General features: G+C 43.9%; 1 protein-coding gene across 4 annotated transcripts in view; it reads right to left on the reverse strand.

Annotated features, from left to right (window-relative positions):
* Positions 1 to 21735, reverse strand: part of NSMF (NMDA receptor synaptonuclear signaling and neuronal migration factor) — an 84344-nt gene that overhangs the window by 53821 nt on the left and 8788 nt on the right. For 3 of the 4 annotated variants that reach the window (XM_040324510.1, XM_040324509.1, XM_040324508.1), the window contains exon 2: positions 1292 to 1353. In XM_040324510.1, coding sequence (XP_040180444.1) covers positions 1292 to 1353 — 62 coding nt within the window. Of the gene's footprint in view, positions 1 to 1291; positions 1354 to 4777; positions 4944 to 21735 lie in introns of those variants that run through there. The other variant, XM_040324511.1, reaches the window with a different exon arrangement.

The following is a 21735-nucleotide window of genomic DNA, read 5'->3' on the forward strand; positions in this document are numbered from 1 at the left end:
GTGCTATTTTCCAGGAGGGCTGCAATATAAGCCCTACCCCGAAAATAAGCCCTAGTTTGAGGTGCTTGTGTACTCCTATAATCCTCTCTGGTACGGCAGTGTGCTGTGTATGCCTCTCTTTGATCTAGCCGTGTCAGGTGCCTTTGGTACAGAGCGGCGCTCAGCTCATCTCCCTGCTAGTCTCCTCCTCCTCTCGGCTGTCGGCGGGGGATCTCGGGGCCCCTGCTTCCTCTGCAGTCACGGAAGGTACAGTCTCAGTGCAGAGGCTCTGCACTAAATCAACATGTCACACTGTGTGCATACCGATACTCCTGTCTCCATAAGGTACCGTATTTAACTCACGCGATCCATACAGACTTGAGAACTAAAATACTACAGATATTTATTTCTGCGGGGAGGGGGCTGGTGGCTGGGAGAGGTGGAGATGCGTTTGGCACCATTGGATTGCAGGGGCACACACATTGTGTAATGTATTGTGTGCTACTGTAACAGCTGTAACAGGATTTTGGCATTTTACAAGCATTTTAACTTTTTTCAAATTGAGGCTTCCTGACAGGCAGGGAGGGAGAGAAACAGCACGTTATAAGACCTACCTCGAAAATAAGCCCTACCGGGTCTTTTGTTGCCAAAATTAATATAAGACCCGGACTCATTTTCGGGGAAACACGGTATATAAGAACGGTTTTACCTGCAAAAGGATTTGTATTCCTGTCCATCCAGTCCTGAATTTTTTTCACAGCTCTACCACATAGCACCACCCAGGAGACCTGTTTTTTTTTTTTTTCTGCTGCAGTCAAGTAATATCTGACCCTCGTTTAGATGAAACTGTACAGTGAAAGGCAGCCCAAGATTAAGCTCATCTTTCTTATCAGGTTGCTCTCCCCTCCTATAAGCATGCTCCTTGTTGGCACATGAGCACCGAGGCACAACTCACTGGCTTCCTGTACTGCTTCTCCTTCTTCCAGCCTGAGCTCTGCTATACAGGGATTGGAAGAGGCCAATACCAAGTCACATTCAGGTACTCACACAGCTTGCATTAAAATGAAAAATAATCATGATGATGTATTAATGAATACAGAGCTGCATTGATTTATGAAAGAAGTTTGGCTTTACATGCTTTGGCATTTAATAAGTAGGCCAAGAGTAAAACCGAACAATGAAACATCATCGATTGATGACTTCATGAATAGTACAATACACCATAATATTTTTCTCTATGCTTTAACCAGTTCACTGGTGGCCACCCTTTTATTAGTCAGTACTTAGAGAGAAGAAGAAAGAGGCTTCTTACCGGAGCCGTTTCGGCTGTCGGGATGGGTCTGGGACAGATATTCTCCGAAAGCCCTCGCTGCTCTGCCATGGAGAAAAGAGGAATAGGTTAAAGGTAAAAATAAATCTTGTATTATTATTATTATTATATTTTTTAAAGAAAACCAGCCAGCTCTGAAAAATCACTGACCTGGAAAAAGTATCTACAAATCAGTTGTCACATCAATCGATGTGCATGCGCTAATTCTGGGTCAATTACTTACTAATCAGTGAAGCAAAGCCATAGGACGCGAATCTCAAAAAAACAAATCAGAAACCACACCCAATGCTGGCTGGCTCCCTTTAAAGCGGAACTCCAACTACCCTCTTCTTTTTGCTTTGGATAAAGTGGAGAAGGGTTAGAGCCTCTTGCAGGTTTTAATTGCCATCTCTGCATCCCTACTGGGGAAACAGACAACAATAAAAACCTGTACAGCTAAAAGGTTTAAACTTTTGGCTACATTTTTATTGCTGTCCTTGTGAAAACCACACCTTCCACTTTTAGTACTGGTGTCACAGGGACAGGAAGGGAAGATAAATAAGAAACGACATACATACAATACAATGACAATGCTAAATGAGCATCCAGGAGTCCAAGGCTTTTAATGATAAAATTGATTCATAGAAAAAAAAATGTGTTTAAGGGGCCAACACACCTCATCATAAAACTAGTATTTCAGCATTCCATTTTTTTCCAGCAATGTAAATACCTTATTTTTTGCTGAATCCTCTGCTTCTTCCATTGTACCTTGCCTCTGCAAGATACGTCATGTCCGCCCATTGGCTCCTGGGATATAAGTTTCATCAATCCCAGGAGTCAATGGGCTTCTGCCGATTGTAGCATCGCGCCACGCTTTGTACTATATGCACATGCAGAAGATCGGGAGGTGCATGCTGGGTAGCCAGCTGCGCCATATACTGGAATGAGAAACTAGTGGGTTTCAGATGCCCACACTAAATATGGGAGCGCGCTCGCTGGGGACAACAAAGTGAGTTTGTTTAAAAAGATCATGAGTTATAATACCTACATGTAATACATATACCATTATGAATAGCATTAGATGTGACCACCCCAGGGTTTACAAAAAAAAACTAGAACTCTGCTTTAACCTGAGTCTGTTTAAGCATAGTCAAAACTCTTGAGCCCTGATGAAGAGGGGAGTGTGTTTTGGCTCCTGAAACACGTTGGGATTTTTTTTTCATGAATCAATTTTATTCTTAAAAATCTTGGATTCCCTGGTGTTTGTTTGGTGCAGTCATTGGATTGTATGTATGTGGACTCTAAACTCCGAGTCCCTTCCCTGTCCCTGTTTTGTGGAGTGCTGCTGAACCAGAGCATTACATTACATCCCAGTACATTTCAGTGATTTTTAGTAAATCTGAATCCAGCTCCCCATTTGTTCTTGTATTGAGATAACAGGAAACTGACAGATGTAGTAGTGAGGCTTTATTAAGAAGCAGAGTTCTGGCAAGGTTGTGTAAAATTGCGGTGTTCAAGGATTTTGCCTCGATAACAATATGATGCAGGTAGAATATAGATTCAACGCAAATAATGAATAATTTAGCAGTACTTTGATATATAATGTATCAATACTTGGCCAACACACTTCCCAAACACGGCACCGCACACAGGCAGGGACAGATGTATTGCGCAGGTCACACCACTTCTCCATCAATATTTCTGACATTTATTGCACTAGTTAAACCAATACCATTCTATTAAATGAAGCTTGTAAACCACCTGCCCATTAAACACTGGTGGTAACCACAAAGCTGGCCAACATTGCAGCAGGAAAGCTTTTAATCTGTTGTCTGTATTTAGCAATTCGATGAAAGCTTTCATACGTGTTTTTTTTTAACGCGGTTCTAATGGTCGCCACTCTGCAAAGTCATAAATCTTGACTGCGGCAAACGATTGTTACGTGTGTACAGATCAGCTAGAGACCATGGATAGAACTCTCCCTTAGTAATATAAATCCTTCCTTATTTTCCACCTATAAATCTGCTAACACCATTCCATTGCCAAGCAAACTGATACCCCCTATCCTACCTAAACAGGAAAAACTGGCAAACTGCTGTATAGAATAAGCCATGGGTCCCGCTATGATCCACTCAATGTTTTCTTTCATTTTACAGGTCTGTGATCTCTCGTAGATCTAGACTAAATCTCCTGGGTTAAGCTTAAAGTAAGGAAAGCTGAGCTGGCTGGGATGTAGAGACTTCTAATAATAAATGGATACCTAGTATCAGGGTGGATAAAAATTAATGATTATTTTTTTTTTTATTCAAATCAGATTTTTGGGTTTTATTCAAATTTAATAATAGTTTTCTATTCAGGATACAATAATAATTTAGTTTATTCAGCATGAAATGGAGCTTAGTTATGTAACGTGAAGCTGTATATTCTGCAATATTTACATTTTTGGTAAACGCATCAAATTAATCCAAGCTCTGTAAGCTGAGATAACATACACTGCATTGATGAATTCACACAATTTTTTTCAGTGACCATGAGATAAAACAAAGTTCAGGAATATTCCTTTATCCCATTGTTTTGCAACTCTATGTACACTACAAACTGTATGATTGAATCAGTTCTGACATGATTTAAATCAAATCCGCCCTGCCCACTATGTAATGCTTCTTGTTCATTTAAGTAGTATGTTGGTAGTTCTGGTACTTTTGCATTGTTCAAAAAAAATAACATTATATACACAACATTAAACCATTGAACACCGATCAGCCATTACTTTATGACCACTGACAAATAACACTGATTGTCTTGTTATAATGGCATCAGAAAGGCAGTGGGATATATTAGGCTCCAATTGAACACGAGTTCCAGCCTTTTTTTATGTTTATTAAAAGTCAGCAGCTACAAAAAGCATAGCTGCTGGCTTTTAATAAACATACACTTACCTGCTCCACTGTCCAGCGACACTCTGATCCCCCCCCCCCTCTCCGCCGGCGCCTCCATCCTAACTGTGGGCACCTGGCCGTGACAGCTTTCGGCTTTACGGCCGGGCACTCACTGCGCATGCGCGAGGGGCGCTGCGCTACCTGATTGGACAGGCGATCGCCTACAGGGAGGGGCCGCCTTAGGCGATATGACGTATCGCCTAGGCGGTCCATGGGCGGAAGGAGGAAGTGGGACAGGATGTCCCACTCCGCCTGAAGCCCCCACCCACCCCCCAAAAAAAAATTACATGCCAAATGTGGCATGTAAGGGGGCAAGGAGTGGTTTAAGGTTTAAGCGGGAAGTTCCACTTTTGGGTGGAACTCCGCTTTAAGTTGAGTTGAAAGCAAGAAATAAAATGGGCATCGCAGTTTGTTGTTTATGGGGCTGCATAGCCTGCAGACTGGTCAGGGTGCCCATGCTGTCCACAGCCAAAAGCACCTACAATGGTCACATGAGCAACAGAGCTGGACCATGGAGCAATGGAAGAAGATGGCCATGTGTGTCACTTACCTGGGGAACAGATGGCAAGCCAGCAGAGGCAGTGTGATAAGTTTCAAGAATGGTTTGAGAAACACGAGTTAGAGGTGTTGATTTGGCCTCCAAATTTTCCAGATCTCAATTCAGTTGAGCATCTTTGGGATGTGCTGGAAAAACAAATCTGATCCATGGAGGCCCCACCTACAGATGGCTTGGTGCCAGATTCCACAGCATACCTTCAGAGGTCTAATGGAGTCCATACCTCGAAGAGTCAGGGCTGTTTTGGCGACAAAGAAAAAAAGGGGAACCTCCTCAATATTAGGTACGTGGTTATAAAGTTATGGCTGATTGGTTCGTGTGCTACACTAAATGGAATACAGTAAGGAAAAACAAAGCTAGATTAGGGTTTGGTAAATTTGCATAACTGTAAACTTTACAATTTTCGGCTTTCAGCGCTCTCAGACTTTGAATGACAATTGCGTGGTCATGCAGCACTGTACCCATATGACATTTTTATCATTTATATTGAGACGGAGCTCTCTTTAAGTGGTATTTAACCACCTCAATATAGGGCACCTACACCCCCTTCCTGCCCAGGCCATTTTTCAGCTTTCAGAGCTGTCACACTTTGAATGACAATTGCACGGTCATGCTACACTGTAACCATGTGAAATTTTATAATTTTCTTTACACAAATAGAGCTTTCTTTTGGTGGTATTAAATTACTTCTGGGTTTTTCCATCCCCCCACCCTACCCCAAAAAAGGACCGGAAATTTGGGGAAAAAAAGGTTTTCTTAGTTTCTGTCAGTAAATTTTGTAAATAAGTATTTTTTCTCCTTCACTGATGGACGCTGATAGACTGCACTAATGAGCACTGATTATGTGACACTGATGAGGAGGCACCAATATGCCGTACTTATGGGCACTAATAGGTGGCACTGAGCACTGATAGGCGACACTGGTGGGCACTGATGGCTGGCATTGGGCAGCAGTGATTGGCAGCACTGATAGCCAACACTGACTGGCATCACTGATGGCCACTGATTGCTGGCACTTGTGGGCACTGATTTCTGACACTCATTGCTGCCACTGTTGGGCACTTAATTGTAATCAGGGCACTGATGATCAGTGCCATGATTACATACCTAGATGTCACACTGTGAGGAGATGCCGCTGATCAGCTCTCCTCACACACTTTCAGTGTGTGGCGAGGAGCATAAATTCCCGGCATCTCCATGTTTACATGTGACTGACTGTATATGGACACAGCCGATCACATGGTTAAGGTGCCATGGCTCCTTAGAGAGATCAGGGTCAAGCCGTGTCCTATGAACATGGTGCGATCGCCACGTTGCGCACCCATTCTGGGGAGAGGTCATATGACATCCACCCAGAACGAAAGCCTCACTGTCCTGCCATCATTTGACGGTGGGCGGGCGGTAAGTGGTTAACCATCACTGTTTTTTTTTTTTTTTTGCTAAACAAAATTATTTTCTTGGTTTGTTTTTAAAATTTAGCAAATAAGTAATTTTTCTTCTTCATTGATAGGCAGCACTGATGATCAGTGTACTGATTATCAGTGTAAACATTGTGCTGACAGCCTTGCCAGTTATTGGCTCACCTTTCCTCACACAGACACAGCGCATGGGGAAAGGACTGCCCAATAACCGGCAAGTCGGTTTACATGTGATCAGCTGTGATATTCTGCAGTGTTTTGTATCCCATAAAGCGCAGAAAGGTTAAGGGCTCTTCAGTTGGGTGTGAAGGATAGGAGACCTATAACATAGGAAGGAGATCTTTACAGTAAGAGCAGTCAAACATTGGCATCCCTTTTTACAAGAGGCGGTACTGACAAGATTTATAATAATAATCAATTATTTTCTTACATTTAACAATATCCAAAGTTGTAACTAAAGGTTGTAGCTAAACTATGATATTTTTTGATCCAGGGAATTAAAGCGCCAGCCTTTGGGTTCACTAAGGAATTCTGTACCCAGGAGAGGCTTTTTTTTTTTCTACTGCTTGCAAAAACAATTTTTTTTTAACCCTTCTAATATAGCACCAGAATTCTCCGTAAATAGACCCTTTCTAAGAGCCAGCTTGTAGTTTAGGTTCATTGTTCCTTCAATCCCGAAGCGGATTGATCTGTGGAGTATGAAGTGACCGTATTGCTGGCTGCCTGCAAGAGTCCTCGAGCCGCTAATGAGTGCTGTACAATGAGCGGGGGATGTAGGGGGCTGATTGTTTTAATAAGGATAATGATGTAGACATTGGATGCTGATTAGTCAGGCGGGTAAACTTGAGACAAATTCTCCCCTCACTGCAAGGGAACCCAATCCCAGTCTTTCTGGTCGTCACATAAATTGACTTCTTGGCTTGTCTTCCTCTTGTCCTTTCCATTGCTGAACACCCGTAATCATCTTGTTTTTCAGCCCACGCTGCATCTATAAAAATAACCCTTGCAAGCGCTGCTACCACCCACAGCTAGAGCTTTTCTTGAGATGCCCCTGTGAACATTGATGCACACCCCCTCCCCAAAGAATTTCATTTAGATGAAGGTCTTCTGTCACACACTCACTGGTCCTCATATCGTCAGAGGACGTGTCATCAAGGCATATCGTGTAACACACAACCAGGGGATCGGAGCTAAGTGACAGAATTTTCCTATATCAGTTTATAAACATAACTACATAATACGTTTCAATAACATTTCTATATATTTGTTTAATAAGGACTTCAGAGTGATGTACATTAAAGAAGAAGGTGGTAGAGTAGAAAATATTTCCCAATGCACAATGGACTTTCTCTCCAGATATCCAGCAAAAAAATAAATAAAACACCCTTATCTTGTTGTTCACAATGGCCTTTGTAGTGCAGAAATACATTTCTAAAGGTGGCCATAGACGGGGGGGAAACGTCAGCCATTTCCCAGGCTGAAATTCACTCTGTAGGTGGCCACTGTTGGCACTCTCCTCAAAGGGGCCAGTCGGAAAAGTTGGGCAAAAGACGGAAAAGTTGGGCAAAGAGCACCTATCGGAAGCAGTCAATGTTCAGGTATTTTGAAAGGCGATAGGATAGCTGCACTGGGAGGTTGGTCCTTTCCTGACACTTAACGTGGATGGAGGAATCGGTTCAATTTTTTTAGTGGTTCGGTTTGTTTCGATCTGTGTGTATGGCCAGTACCAGTTCCAGTTACAATCAGCTAGGTCAATCTTTCTGTAGGTGTGGGGTTTACTACACATTATTATTATTTTTTTTGTTAAGTTTGCCAAGGTCATTTAACTTCTCAACAGCCAACAATTCTAAACCCAGCATGTGAAACCCTAAAAACACCTAACTGAGCTTAATAAATCTTCATTGGACCACAAGATTTCTGAACTCCAGGCAGATATAAAAGACAGAAATTACTGCAGCTCTGTAATAATTATGTATACATCCTTAAAGTTATCTTAGGCAGGTGGTGCAAGTATCTAAATTTGGTTTAGTATCTGCCTTGTACAACCTCTGTACAACAGAGCTCAGGTTCAGAGAGGGAGAAACGGCACAAAAACAACTGGTTGTGAAATATGCTGATAGGAAGAAGAGTGAAAAACAGAGCGTCTATCTGCTTATCTTTTCACTGTCCAGTCACTGGGTGGGACGGGGCGCAGACCAGTATGCGTTAGGCTGACCATACACAGTTTGAATCTTGGCCAGTTCCTGCTAAACTGGCCAAGATTCGAACTGTTAATGGGCAGGCTAAATGTTACAAGTTGATCGATTGATCAACTTTGGTACAACCAGCCTGCCGTGTTCTCTTGCAAATATTACTAGCGGCTAGCAATAATCACTGTCTTCTCCAGGAAGGGGCGGCTTTCCCTGCCCGCCCCACCAGGAGAAGACAATTGCTGATTCCCCTGTCAACACTGTCTGTGTTGATGGGGCAATTGTGCAAATTTCTTGTGTAAATTTGCACTGTTTCTGGCCAGCCTTAGGCTGCCCATAGATGGGTAATTTTTTTTCAATCAGCCAGCAGGAACATATGCAAAATGGATAAAGGAATCCTCCCCACTGCGCTATTAAATAAAAAATGTCCAACATTTGCACTTGACAGAAGTTGATCATCAGCCATAAATGGATCAAAATTTGACTGGTCTCCATCTAAGAGCTTTGCAAATATCAGGACTGGGTGGACATAAATGCTCATTTGGCAGGTTAAACAGCTCCTACATGCATTTCATTTGCGTATTTAGAGGTTTGCCCAGTCTAATAAATAACACTTTAATTAACATCATAAAAAAACTGAGACTTGCCATCTCTTATCCTGTGCCATCAAATCTTGTTTGATGTATTTTATTTGCAGAATTATTTCAGCCACTGCAGCTGTTATTAAGTACACACATTACTGGATCCTCGCTCAATTTAAATCTGGCAAAAGCAGGAGACACAGTAGACCGGTTTGCCTTGCTTGGTCTACACCCTGGCTAGTCCTCTCTTTGACAGCCAATGAAGTGGGTGCTGCAATGAGGCAACCAAAGGGTTAAACTAATTTCCCAGCTACTGTATATCCACAGTCGTTAACTGGTAGACCTTGCAGCGTCGCTCCAATGCTGCTTCCCGTTAAAATATAAATTCCCAACAATTGTATAGTGTAGAAAACAAACCAACTCTGAAATTGTGGTTACATTCTGGAAAATGTCCAACAAGATGTGATTGTTCCTTCTTCTATAGGAATGAGGAACATTCCCAATCCCAACCCATTGAAATTCTCAAAGCACTGCTCCTCGCTCGTCATGTGGTCAAAATCCGAGCTACTTGGTCACACACGATCTATGCTGAGAAAATCTAAATTGAGATCAGCTCATCCTTCCTCTCAAGTACTTTAGAGGTTGAACAAGCAGCACTGGTGGGAACGTGGAACAACATTTTCCCCAGGAAGAATTTTCATACCTTCTATTACTGTATTTATTCATACCAGCAGCCCTGAACACAAAGCATTATGTTGGCGTTCTGAGAGAAGATCTACTGTAAATCGCCAGTCAAGGCGTCATCGCGAAAATGTTCTGGTTCCAGTGAAACAAATTTTGGATTTGAGATATGACTGCAATGGGTAACTCTAGATGTAAGCGACTGATTGTACCCTTCGATGTACTTATACGCTATCATGGGACCAATAGATTAAAATTCTTTTTGAGATATTATACACTTATTTGCCTTATCAGTCTGCAGCCACAATACTATATCTCAGTGAGCCACAGTGTGGAGGCCATAGGTGGCGCTGTTCACTCAGATTTGCAGCGCGATTGATACTCATTTAACCCTTATATGGACAATAACCTGTTTTCCGCAGGAAATAGAACTTTTCAAACTAGTAAAAAAAAATGCTGAGTACAAGAAATATATAGGCATTATTTTCATATATTATACAGATCATAATTAATATTAAATGTATATATATATTTTTTTCAATTATAATTAAAAACTTGTATTGTCTCCCTTTTTATGTTGTAAACGTATTGTATTGCTGCGTAAACTGTTGGCGCTATATAAATCCTGTATAATAATAATAAATAACCAGCCACACACATAGGAATCCAAAGTTAGGTTGAAAAAAGACACAAGTCCATCAAGTTCAACCAACAAAAAAAAAAATATATACAATCCTATACACAAACCTATACCCATAGTTGATCCAGAGGAAGGTGAAAAACCCCAGCAGAGCATGATCCAATTTGCTACAGCAGGGGAAAAAATTCCTTCCTGATCCCCCGAGAGGCAATCGGATTTACCCTGGATCAACTTTACCTATAAATATTAGTATCCAGTTATATTGTGAAGCTGCAGAATACACAGAGATCTAAAACCCCACTAACCCCCACACCGATTGTGCTCCTAGGTGTGGTTGGCATTCGGGCAAAGAAGGTTTGCTTCACTAATGAGAGGGCCCGTCGCCGATAACGAGTACAAATGGACATATGTTATATCACAGATCAGATAAAATCAGTAGCATAACAATAGCCTTATACATACGATCGGAATTTTCGTTGACGGAATTCCGTTCAAGCTGTCTTGCATACACACTGTCACACCAAATTTTGACCGTCAAGAACGCGGTGAGCATGCATGCGATGACTTGATTCTGAGCATGCATGTTTTTTTCCGGTCGGAGTTCCATACAGACGAATGGAATTTCCGATAGAATTTGTTTCCGGCAGAAAAAAAGAGAACATAAACTCTTTCTAAGTCTGTCAGAATTTCCGAAGGAAAAACTCTGATGGGGCACACACATGGTCAAAATATCCAATAAAAAAATTCCGTCTGACTTTTTTCATCGGAAATTCTGATTGTATGTACAAGGCAATAGCAGCCCACATGGCTGGGGGTAGGGAGCGATCCCATTTTGGAGGTTGTTAAAGCGTAACTAAAGTTCTGCTGTGATAAGCTGCCATTTATTGCAGAAGAGACGTGTAATATGCCATTTATCCACCTACCTGCTATTCTTCCAGCATGTAAATTGAGCTGTGAATGCACAACTTAGCTTACAGTGTCGGCATGACCCCTATGTGCCCGGATGACTGACTACTGCACATGCACAACAGTGACATCATCCTGCGCAGGCCACTAAAAATGGCTGAAGACTGGAACCCAGAAGAAGATGCTGGCGCTGACAAGGGATGGGGACCATTCTAGAAAGGGTACGTTTTTGTTTCATTTAGTTCCACTAAAGGGATCTGTCTTAGCAGTAAAGATTTACTGCTACAGACTGAAATTATCCCTGTATGGATAAAGCTGTCCATACATGTGAAGATTACTCTTGTTTAGCCCTGTGGCATGGATAGATCTGCAGTGCTGACTATTGTATTCTGTCAGCTGCGGCTGTCAGAATACCTGAACAGTGCCTGCATTTGATTAGATGCAGGCACTCTTGCACCAAGAATTTTCCGACTGGCTCCTTTAACAAAATTTGATTAAAAAAATTGACTCTTGTCAAGTTGGGTGGTGCCAACAGGGCCACCCACAAAATGAATTTCGGCCAACTCAGCAGGAATCTAATCAAAATTCGAACCTTGTATGGCCTACCTAATGCAACCACAAATCTCAGGCCCCATTCACATCTTGCGTAGCAGGAATGAGCAGTCCCATCCATGCTTTTCTTAGCGTGATTTACTTGCGTTTCCATGTGTCATGTATTACATGTTTACTTGAATGGGCTGCCCTATGCGCATGTGCTGCACAAAAGAAGCTCATAAACTTTTATGGGTGACCAGCTTTGCCCAATATCGTCATTTGCGCTTTGCTGTCTTTGCCGCGCAACAATTGTGGCAAAATGCGTTTGGGGTACCGCCAAGAATGCAGTGATTTCAGCACAATTTGCAATTGCAGACATAATCGAGCAGATTCAAAATCATTCACTAAGTGTGAAAGGAGCCTCTGAGTTTTTTCTCTGCTAAAACCTGAAAAGACAGCTGATTATCATCATGATTATTGTTCTTTTTGCTCCTCCAGCCCTAATTCATATCCTCACTACTGGTCCCTCTCCAGTCCTGACGATGCTGAACGCTCTCCTCCGGCCTCTCCTTAATTTGTCAGAGCTAACGCTGCAAGTTGGAACAGAAAGGGTTAGCTTGGGGGCAGGGGGGCATCAAAATGTTGCTATGGGTCCCCATGAATTGTAGTTATGCCCCTGGACAGATTCTGCCAGTGTCTGGATTGATGACATATTGTTGACTAGTTTTCTGTAGTGTCTAGGAGAGTAGCACTGTGGAAGCTTCCTCAGGTAGGAAGTGTTAAAGCCAGTGGCGCCCCCATTCATGTGTTCGGGCCTCCTAATCTACATGCAGGGTGTCTGACCATGGCTTTAAATTTTTTTTTTTTTAATCATGTGATCAGAGCCAGAAGCTCCAATAGGCTTAAAAAAGGGTGGGCTCGGGGGGGAAAGCAGAGCACTGAGCTCCGAGTCCACCCAGTTGTGTGACAATAGCGAATGAATAGTCGCTATTGCCAAATTGATCCTCCTCCCGGCCAATTGGGAAACGGGTCTTGAGACCCGTCACCCGATTGGCTGAAAGCACAGGTGATCCTATTGGACGCCTAGGAGGAGTAGGGAGGAGACACATGGCGGAAGTAGGGAGGAGAGGGCACAGGAGCCGTCTGCTCGCAACCTTGATTGGGTAAGTGCCGGGCTTGATGACCGACTGACTGGGGGGGGCACCACTGATTAAAGTGCTGTGTGCTTACTCCCTCACTTCCCATCCACCCTGCATCAAAAAAAATCTTCACCTGCAAAGTAGTCCCCATCCATATGAGCGCCATCTAATACCTGTGTTAACTTCCACTGTAAATGCAGTTTTAAGTATTAAAGTAAAAACAGCTCGCAAAAACAGACAATCAAACTGCACCTATGATGTCATAATGTAAAAGAGGATGTCCCCTTCAGAGAAAACTGTCCAATGTATCAGTAGATGCATGGGCAGCTAACGTTATATGTAACTCTCAAATCAAGTTGAGCTAGGGATGACCCCCCTCTTGCATCCTTCTTGGTCCTTTGCTGAGAAGGGTGACCTTACTGGCCAGCGGGGAGGGGCAGGCCATGGAAGGGAGTGCTCAGTTCAAATCTTTCAGGAGATTTGCCTAAATCTTTAGATCCATTTAATATTCTGGCTGGTGTTTTATCATTGAAGCTTCCAGTTTCTGATATTCTCATGATATGTATAAATTGCCTAGGGTCATCTTACTTTGCATGTAAAAGATACGATCCCTGGATTGTTTTTTTAGTCCTAGTGGGACCTAATTATAGGTGGCTCTCATCCTGTAAATATGCTGATAGACTCTAAGCCTGTACAGTGTGATGATTATCCCATTCTTTGACATTTTAAAGGGGTTGTAAAGGTTTGTTTTTTATTTTCTAAATGGGTTCCTTTAAGCTAGTGCATTGTTGGTTCACTTACCTTTTCCTTCCATTTCCCTTCAACATTTTTATTTTCTTTGTCTGAATTTCTCACTTCCTGTTTCTCCTCAGTAAACTTGCCCCCATCATCCGAGTCGTTCTGGCTGGGGGTTAGTGAGCCAGAACAGCTTACTGAGGAGGAACAGGAAGTGAGAAATTCAGACAAAGAAAATAAACATATAGAAGGGAAATTGAAGGAAAAGGTAAGTGAACCAACAATGCACTAGCTTAAAGGAACAATTTAGAAAATAAAAAACAAACCTTTAAGGTCACAAAAGAACAGAAATGTATTCCAGCTCCTGAATTCCCAGTACTGATATTTTTCCTTCTGAAAATGCTAGTTTCTTGACTGCATTTACACAGAAGCTCTCACCTATTGCATGTTTGTTTCAGGCCAGTGAATCAGAAGCGAAGTCCAAGATGACAGCCAGGCTGCTAGCATTTTCAGAGGCAGCTCAGTTTTACCAGTCCCCTTATGTCTCCCAGTGCAGATTCTAATACCATAATTCAGATGACGGCTGGGCTGTAGCTCTGGATTGGTTGGCACAGATGGCGGAGTGCCTGCATCCCGCGTGCTCGCTGTGTGCCTCGTTCTAAGTGGATGTTTGCTGGCTGCAGTGATGCAAAGCTGTAAAATGCTTGAAGAAAGCAGACACTCGCTCTAGACACCACTTGTATCCTCTCCCCCTTTACTGCGGAATACAAAACTGTCCGAGTTCTGGGTAGACGCTGCGAAGAGCAAATATTTACCGACCATTATCACAGACTCCCCTAACAGGAGGGGTGACCATCAAATGTACAGAACACGCTGCATAACTCATACTGAGAAGAAGTAATGGCCTTCTCCACCCACAATTAGTCAGTAACTTGACATCACAACTTATCCATTACAGTTCTTATACCGGAGACACTACAGTTGTGTCTAAAGCCTCTGTCCATCCAGAAGGGACATTGGAGACTTTGGTAGATGCTGCAAATTAAAATGCGGGTGATTAAAGAGGAGCGACCGATGTCCAAAAAAAGTCTCACTTGATGAATTATATCGTTATTTTTTCAAGATAAGAGTAAACTAGTAGAACCAACGTGTTTCGGGGTAAATGCCTCCCCCCTCTTCAGGGCCGTAATTCTTGGAGAATGGTTAGACTATGAGAGGGTTAAATATATTGTATCAGCGGCTCTGCAGTATGTCGGCATTATGGAGTAGAGCAGTGGCGGCTGGTGCTCAAAGTTTTGGGGGGGCGCAAACGAAAAGAAAAAAAATTGCAGCCTCACTGTGCCATCAATTGTCACCACTGTGCGATGCCATCAAATGCAGTCACTGTGCCATGCCATCAAACACAGCCACTGTGCCATCAATTCACACCACTGTGCCATGCCATCAAATGCAGCCACTGTGCCGTGCCATCAAACGCAGCCACTGTGCCATCAAATGCAGTCACTATGCCATGCCATCAAACGCAGCCACTGTGCCATCAATTGTCACCACTGTGCCATGCCATCAAACGCAGCCACTGTGCCCATCAATTGGCGCCACTGTGGCAATTGTCACCACTGTGCCCTTTAATTGTCCCCACTGTGCCCTGTAAAAGGCCCCCCCCCCCCCGCCCGACACTTACCTTTCTGGAAGTCGGCCATCCTCCTAGTCCTTCCACATCCCTCGATTTCTTCTCCCGCCCACGATGACGCTTCAGCCAATCAAGTTACCGATAACCAGAACCGGTGAACCTGATTGGCTGAGACGCCTGTCAGTCTTATCCAAAGAACGCACCCCCCGTACGTTCCCTGGATAAGCATTCGGAAGGCTGAGGGCTGTACTCGGAAAGGCTCTGATAGGCAATTCCGCACAGCCAACCAGCTGCCGTTATTCAGGTGGCCGGCGCTTAAGGTCCGGCCATCTGAATAGACCAGCGACCGGCAAGAATAACATGGATTCATGCAATGCATTACTCAGTGGAGTAGAGTCTCTCTGTCGGAAAGGTAGTAGCCCTAGAACCCAATGAAGTCTATCGCCTACAATTGGGATACAACCCATTGGAAAGAATTCCCTTTATACCCTCCACACTGTAATGTGCCACTAGGCAGCCTCCAGCGGCACCAGTCCCGCGCCGTCTTCCACTCAAACTTGATTCCCGAAAGTAAAAATGTACAGTTTTTTATATCTCCAATATGGGTGAGATTAGTTCCTCAGTTCCCGCTGTGCCTATTATGAGGGATCCCTACTATTCCTGCTGGAGAACGGAACAGCAGGAGCCAGAAAAACACAAGTCTAATATGTACATATGACTAGTCTGTAACCAGTAATGGTAAAATAAGAGGATCAAGTAACTCTTTAAATCATACTTTTGTACCAAAGGAAATCCTATCCTGCCTCTCTTCTACTAATATATGTTTCAGGTGGAGTGTTCCTTTAAGAAAATGTAAAATTTTGCAGCTTGCGGCGTCTGCATTTGTTTTTTTTTTTTGGTGTTTTTTTCCTTTATTTTCACTTGGTGATCAGGCTGACAACAGACTTCCTGTTTTGTGTTGTCCCCATTCTGGATGGAGGAGCAACGGAGACACTTTTTTGGTCAGCAGTATTGTTAGATTGGCAGATTTAGATTGACTGGTCTAACAAATTAAATTAAAGCAATAAACACCAAAGTGGTTCTAAAGTCTAATGCCGCGTACACACGCTCGGAATTTCCGACAACAAATGTTCAATGGGATCTTTTGGTCGGAAATTCCGACGGTGTGTAGGCTCCATCCGACATTTTCTGTCGGAATTTCCGGCAACAAAATCCATTCTCGTAAATTCCTATCGTGTGTAGACAATTCCGACGCACAAAATTCCACGCATGCTCTGAATTAAGTACGAGACGGAAGCGCTCCATCTGTTAAAACTAGCGTTTGTAATGGAGATAGCACATTCGTCACGCTGTAACGGACTGACAAGCACAAGGCTGAAAAGCGCGAATCGTCTCTCACCAAACTTCTACTAACACGACTGGTATTGAACTTCCCTTTAATAATGCCGTCATACGTGTTGTATGTGACCGCGTTCTTGGCAATCGGAATTTCTGACAACATTTGTGCGACCGTGTGTATGCAAGACAAGACGAGTCAACATCCGTCGGAAAAAAATCCACGGTTTTGTTGTCGGAATGTCCGATCGTGTGTACATGGCATAAGTGTTTTGTTTTTTTTACTTTAAAGTGGTTGTAAACCCATACACATACCCAGTGACTGGCCTCAGCTGCTACACAGGGATTAAATACATTTCCCTACATAATTTAACCCCTTGGCGCTGGCCACATGCAAATATGTGACCACTTGGTGGCTGGGCCTTGGCACCAAGCGGCCGCATATTTGCAGAAATTGGTGCAAAAAGAGCTGTCCCGAGAGCGCGCCCTGCGTACTCCCGACACAGTTACCGGCAGCTAACAGAATGTTCCCAATCCCTGCTTGCAATTCCGATCATGTGACTGCCGTGACAGCCAATCACGGTCACATGATCATAAACTCTGTCCCACCTCCTGGCATCCGAAACCTCTTAAAGGGCCGGGAGGTGCTGGCCCTGAGAGGTTAAACCTGCAGTCTTCTCTTCTCTACATCCGTTCAAAGTCCAGAATTCACAAAGCTGAGTCCAGAAAAAAGGGGATGGAAAGCTGAATTAACACTCTGCAGAGCTCAGTGAGGAGAGCTCTGAGAGCTGATTGGAGGGAAGGGACACACCCCCTACACACAGGAACAGAGCTGAGGCTGTCGATCAGCTGGAGTTCCCTCCCCTGTCACCATTTTTCTCTTGGTGTCAGGAAACTTGCCCGAAGTGATTCATGCTGATAGCAGAGGAATGAAGAAGCAGACAGAAATGACACTTGGTGCTCTTTATTGAGACAAGTACACACTGTAGAGGGATGTGCTTTGTTTATTTTTCATGGCTTAAGTTTATAACCACTTTAATGCATTCTATGCATGAAGGTAAAAAATACCCGCCAAGTCTGCTCATTCTACAGTCACCTACACCCCGCACCAAGGGCAATCCATGCAGATACCGGGAAAAGACTCGTTCGGAAGACTTTGTACTACAAAAAAGAATTTGGACTCCTGCAGCTCCACTTTGAGCACAAGAATGATAATTATATCCAATCCTTTCAGGTTTTTTTTTTTTCAAAAGCAGCCGCCAGATGGGCGCCGCTAATGAGCGACAGTTTTGCGTAGTGGATTTGGTGAGAGTGGGAAGCAAAATGGAAAGAATTCATAACAAAAAATATCTTCCCTAGTCATGGAAAGCGTACGTTCCAAAATACAGATCTTGGCTAGAGCAGCTTTTGTCTTGGAGAAAAGTGATCAGTTGGCGCTGTTTTAGAAAGGCTGAACTTGATTGGCTGTGAGAGTCACATGACTGCCTTATGTCCAATTAATCTTCATTCCAGAAAGCCCCCAGTTTAGATTCTCCTGGACAGTTACATTGAATAATTTTGCCGGGGGTCCCCCACCCCCATGACTAAATCATTTTAAACTCAATATATATACAGTATTTTTATTTTTTTTATTTTTTTTTTTTAAGATAAAACATGACTTTTTTTTTTATTTTTTTTAAACTCTTGTTTCCATTTAGAGCCCTTTCACACTGCCAGCCCCCGGGAGTCGGCAGTAAAGCGCCACTAGTTTTAGCAGTGCTTTATCGCCGTTTTTGATGCGCTTTTTCAGGCGCTAGCGGGTGTTTTTAACAAAATCCGTTCTCGTAAATTCGGAGCGTGGGTACACAATTCCGACACACACAATTCCACGCATGCTCTGAATCAAGTACGAGACGGAAGCGCTCGGTCTGGTAAAACTATCGTTCGTAATGGAGATAGCACATTCGTCACGCTGTAACGGACTGAAAAGCACGAGGCGCTTCGGTGGCGCTGCCCATTCATTTCAATGGCCAGCGGTGCTTTAGGAGCAGTGTATACACCGCTCTTAAAGAACCTGCTTGCAGGACTTTTTTTGACGTCCCAGCGCAGCACCCCAGTGTGAAAGCACTCAGGCTTTCACACTGGGATTGCAGATGAGGCTATTTTCAGGCGCTTTACAGAATCTTAGAATCTGTATTTATATATTTAAATGTGGGCAGCCATATTGGCTCATTGCATACTCCATCTCTGCTTCCTACTTACAGTAGCAGCACTACTCACTTGTTGCTTTTCTTAAACTTTCTCACAATGTAAGTCTATTAATCAGCGGATTTATTAAAAGCAATGCACTCCCTGTGTGGAGAATATTTAATATCAACAGTTAGGAGAAAGCTGAAAATACTTTTATTGCAAATGATGTTTGTCTAAAACTGGCCACATATGATAAGATGAACACATATGGTAAGCACTCACTTGAATGTCCCATCCAGGCTAGTCTGCAGTACCAGCTGTCAGAGCATGGTCAAGACAAGGGGTGGGTTTGGAGGAGAAGCTGCCCTGGGCGCAGAGGTTTACCTTAGGGCTGCAGTACCAGCTGTCAGAGAAGGGCCAGGACAAGGGGTGGGCAGGAGAGACAGCTGCTCTGGGCGCAGAGGTTTACCTTAGGGCTGCAGTACCAGCTGTCAGAGCAGGGCCAGGACAAGGGGTGGGCGGGAAAAGAAGCTGCCCTGGGCGCAATGGCTTACTGTAGGGCTGCAGTACCAGCTGTCAGAGCAGGGCCGGCACAAGGGATGGGTGGGACTGGCAGCTGCCCTGGGTGCAATGGTTTACTGCAAGGATGGGGACGCCTTCGTTATATTCCAAGGCTGACAGCAGCAGTAATTTATAAAAAGGGAGTGACTTCTGGGTATAGGATCCAGTAAGCTTGCACATCATGAATGGGGAGGGGCAATTTGGCATCATTGCCCTGGGCGCTAGATGACCTTGTCCCAGCACTGTGTAAGAGTACCTGAACAGTGCCTGCAACTGATTGGATGCAGGTACCGTTTCAACAAAAATTTCCCGCCCAGCTCCTTCAACAAAAATGTATTGATAAATTGACTTTTGTCAAGCCAGGTGGTGCTGAATTGACTGCTCTTTTAATAATTGTTTAATTATGGATAACCATTATTTATCTTATGTCTGTACCAGCAGGACCGTTCGACGGAAGGCGGTCTGATGATCAGCTTCTGTAGAACAGACAGGGCTACACACAAATCTAAGGTCAGCCGAGACTGAAGCTGTCAAATTTTTGATATGCGTGTATACCCAAGCTTCAGACAGGTAGTGTGTTAGGCCCCATGCACACGAGACGCTGGTAAACTCGAGTTCAGAGGCATTTGGGCATTTTTTTCAACTGCCCCTGAACACATTTAATGTTATCCTATGTGTCCATGCACACAATCACGTTTTTTTGCGTTTTAAAGCAGTTGGGTTTAGGCTCGTTTTTTCAGACGCAAAATTTTGGGTTCAGACGCAAACGTTTTTGCGTTTCAAAGCTTTGGGAGGGTCTACAATGTCTTTGTTATGAACGCTGATAGCCGCAAACGCGGTAAAACGCAGCAAAACGCTACGAAATTCGCGGCAAAAACGTGCGTTTTAAACACCGTTTTTTGCCTTTGAAAACTTGAGTTTACATGTGTTTGCATTTAAGTATACAGAGATCTGGGGTAAAGATTTCCACATCCTCCGCACCACCAGCTCTCACCGCTGTCCATCTACAATCATGACTGGGAAGACTACCCTGCAGTATAGCGATCTGAATGCGAGGCTTGCGCTAGTGGAGCGCAGCGTGGAAGGGATGAAATGACGCAGATGGCAGTGCGGGGGATGGTCTATGTGGACAGCTGTACCCCAGATGTATGCATACTTAGATGTGCCTGTTTTAATCATCAACCATGTGACTTGCTAAATGTTGTACCTTCATTAAATGTAACCATATTGCTACACTTAGAGGCGTCTCTCTTCTCTTTTATACATAGTTTGTGACATAACGCTACTTGTATATCAAGACATCGCTTGTACATCAAGTCAAAATGTATTAAAAATTTGTCCTGCAAAACGCTCTCAAACCAAGTTACTCTCAAACCAAGGTTTTACTGTACTAGCAATGTGATATTTTGGATCTGCTATTTCCTGGTGTTAAATAAATAAAATATTTGAAAAAATAAAAGAATAACAGAGCAAGCACTCCCACGTCAAGCCTGCTTTCAGCTCTCAGCTGGTGTGTGGCAGCTCTCTATAAAGGCAAACTTGTGAATACAGAATCTATGGCAGCAGTGGTTAGTTCTGGGTTTAAATCCCATCATGGGGCATTAGATTGTCATCTTCATTGGTAGGTCAGAAGCTGACAAACAATAAATCAGTGTGAGCAGTAAACATGTCAGCATGGTATACAGTGCATGCAGAAAATGATAATCATCCATAGCTGGAAACAATGTAACAAGTGTCACCATTATGGCTCTACCACCAATCACAAGACAATAAGTTTCCTGGAAATGTATTTACAGCTGAACTCCAAACAGTTATACACAGAAGTGATCTGCAGTGTTGCCAACCGTCCGTATTTTTACAGACAGTTCGTAAAAACGGGCACCTTTTTCCCTCGTTCGTAAATGTCCGTAGTTGTAGGAATGTGCCAGTAAAAATAGCCGTGATCGCTTCGGCTTGGAACTGCGCATGGAGATTGGAGGCAGGGGGTGATTGGAGGCAGGGGGTGATGGTGGCTGCGGTGGCACCGCAGAGGGCGATGAAGGCAGGGGGCAATGGAGGCAGGGGGAGATTGGAGGCAGGGGGTGTTGGTGGCACCACAGAGGGGGATGGAGACAGGGGTTGTTGGTGGCACCGCAGAGGGGGATGGAGACAGGGGTTGTTGGTGGCACCGCAGAGGGGGGATGGAGACAGGGGTTGTTGGTGGCAACACAGAGGGGGGATGGAGACAGGGGTTGTTGGTGGCACCGCAGAGGGGGGATGGAGACAGGGGTTGTTGGTGGCACCACAGAGGGGGGATGGAGACAGGGGTTGTTGGTGGCACCACAGAGGGGGATGGAGACAGGGGTTGTTGGTGGCACCACAGAGGGGGATGGAGACAGGGGTTGTTGGTGGCACAGCAGAGGGGGATGGAGACAGGGGTTGTTGGTGGTACCGC

The sequence above is a fragment of the Rana temporaria genome, chromosome 9, assembly GCF_905171775.1.
Source record: "Rana temporaria chromosome 9, aRanTem1.1, whole genome shotgun sequence".
NCBI classification, from domain to species: Eukaryota; Metazoa; Chordata; class Amphibia; order Anura; family Ranidae; genus Rana; species Rana temporaria.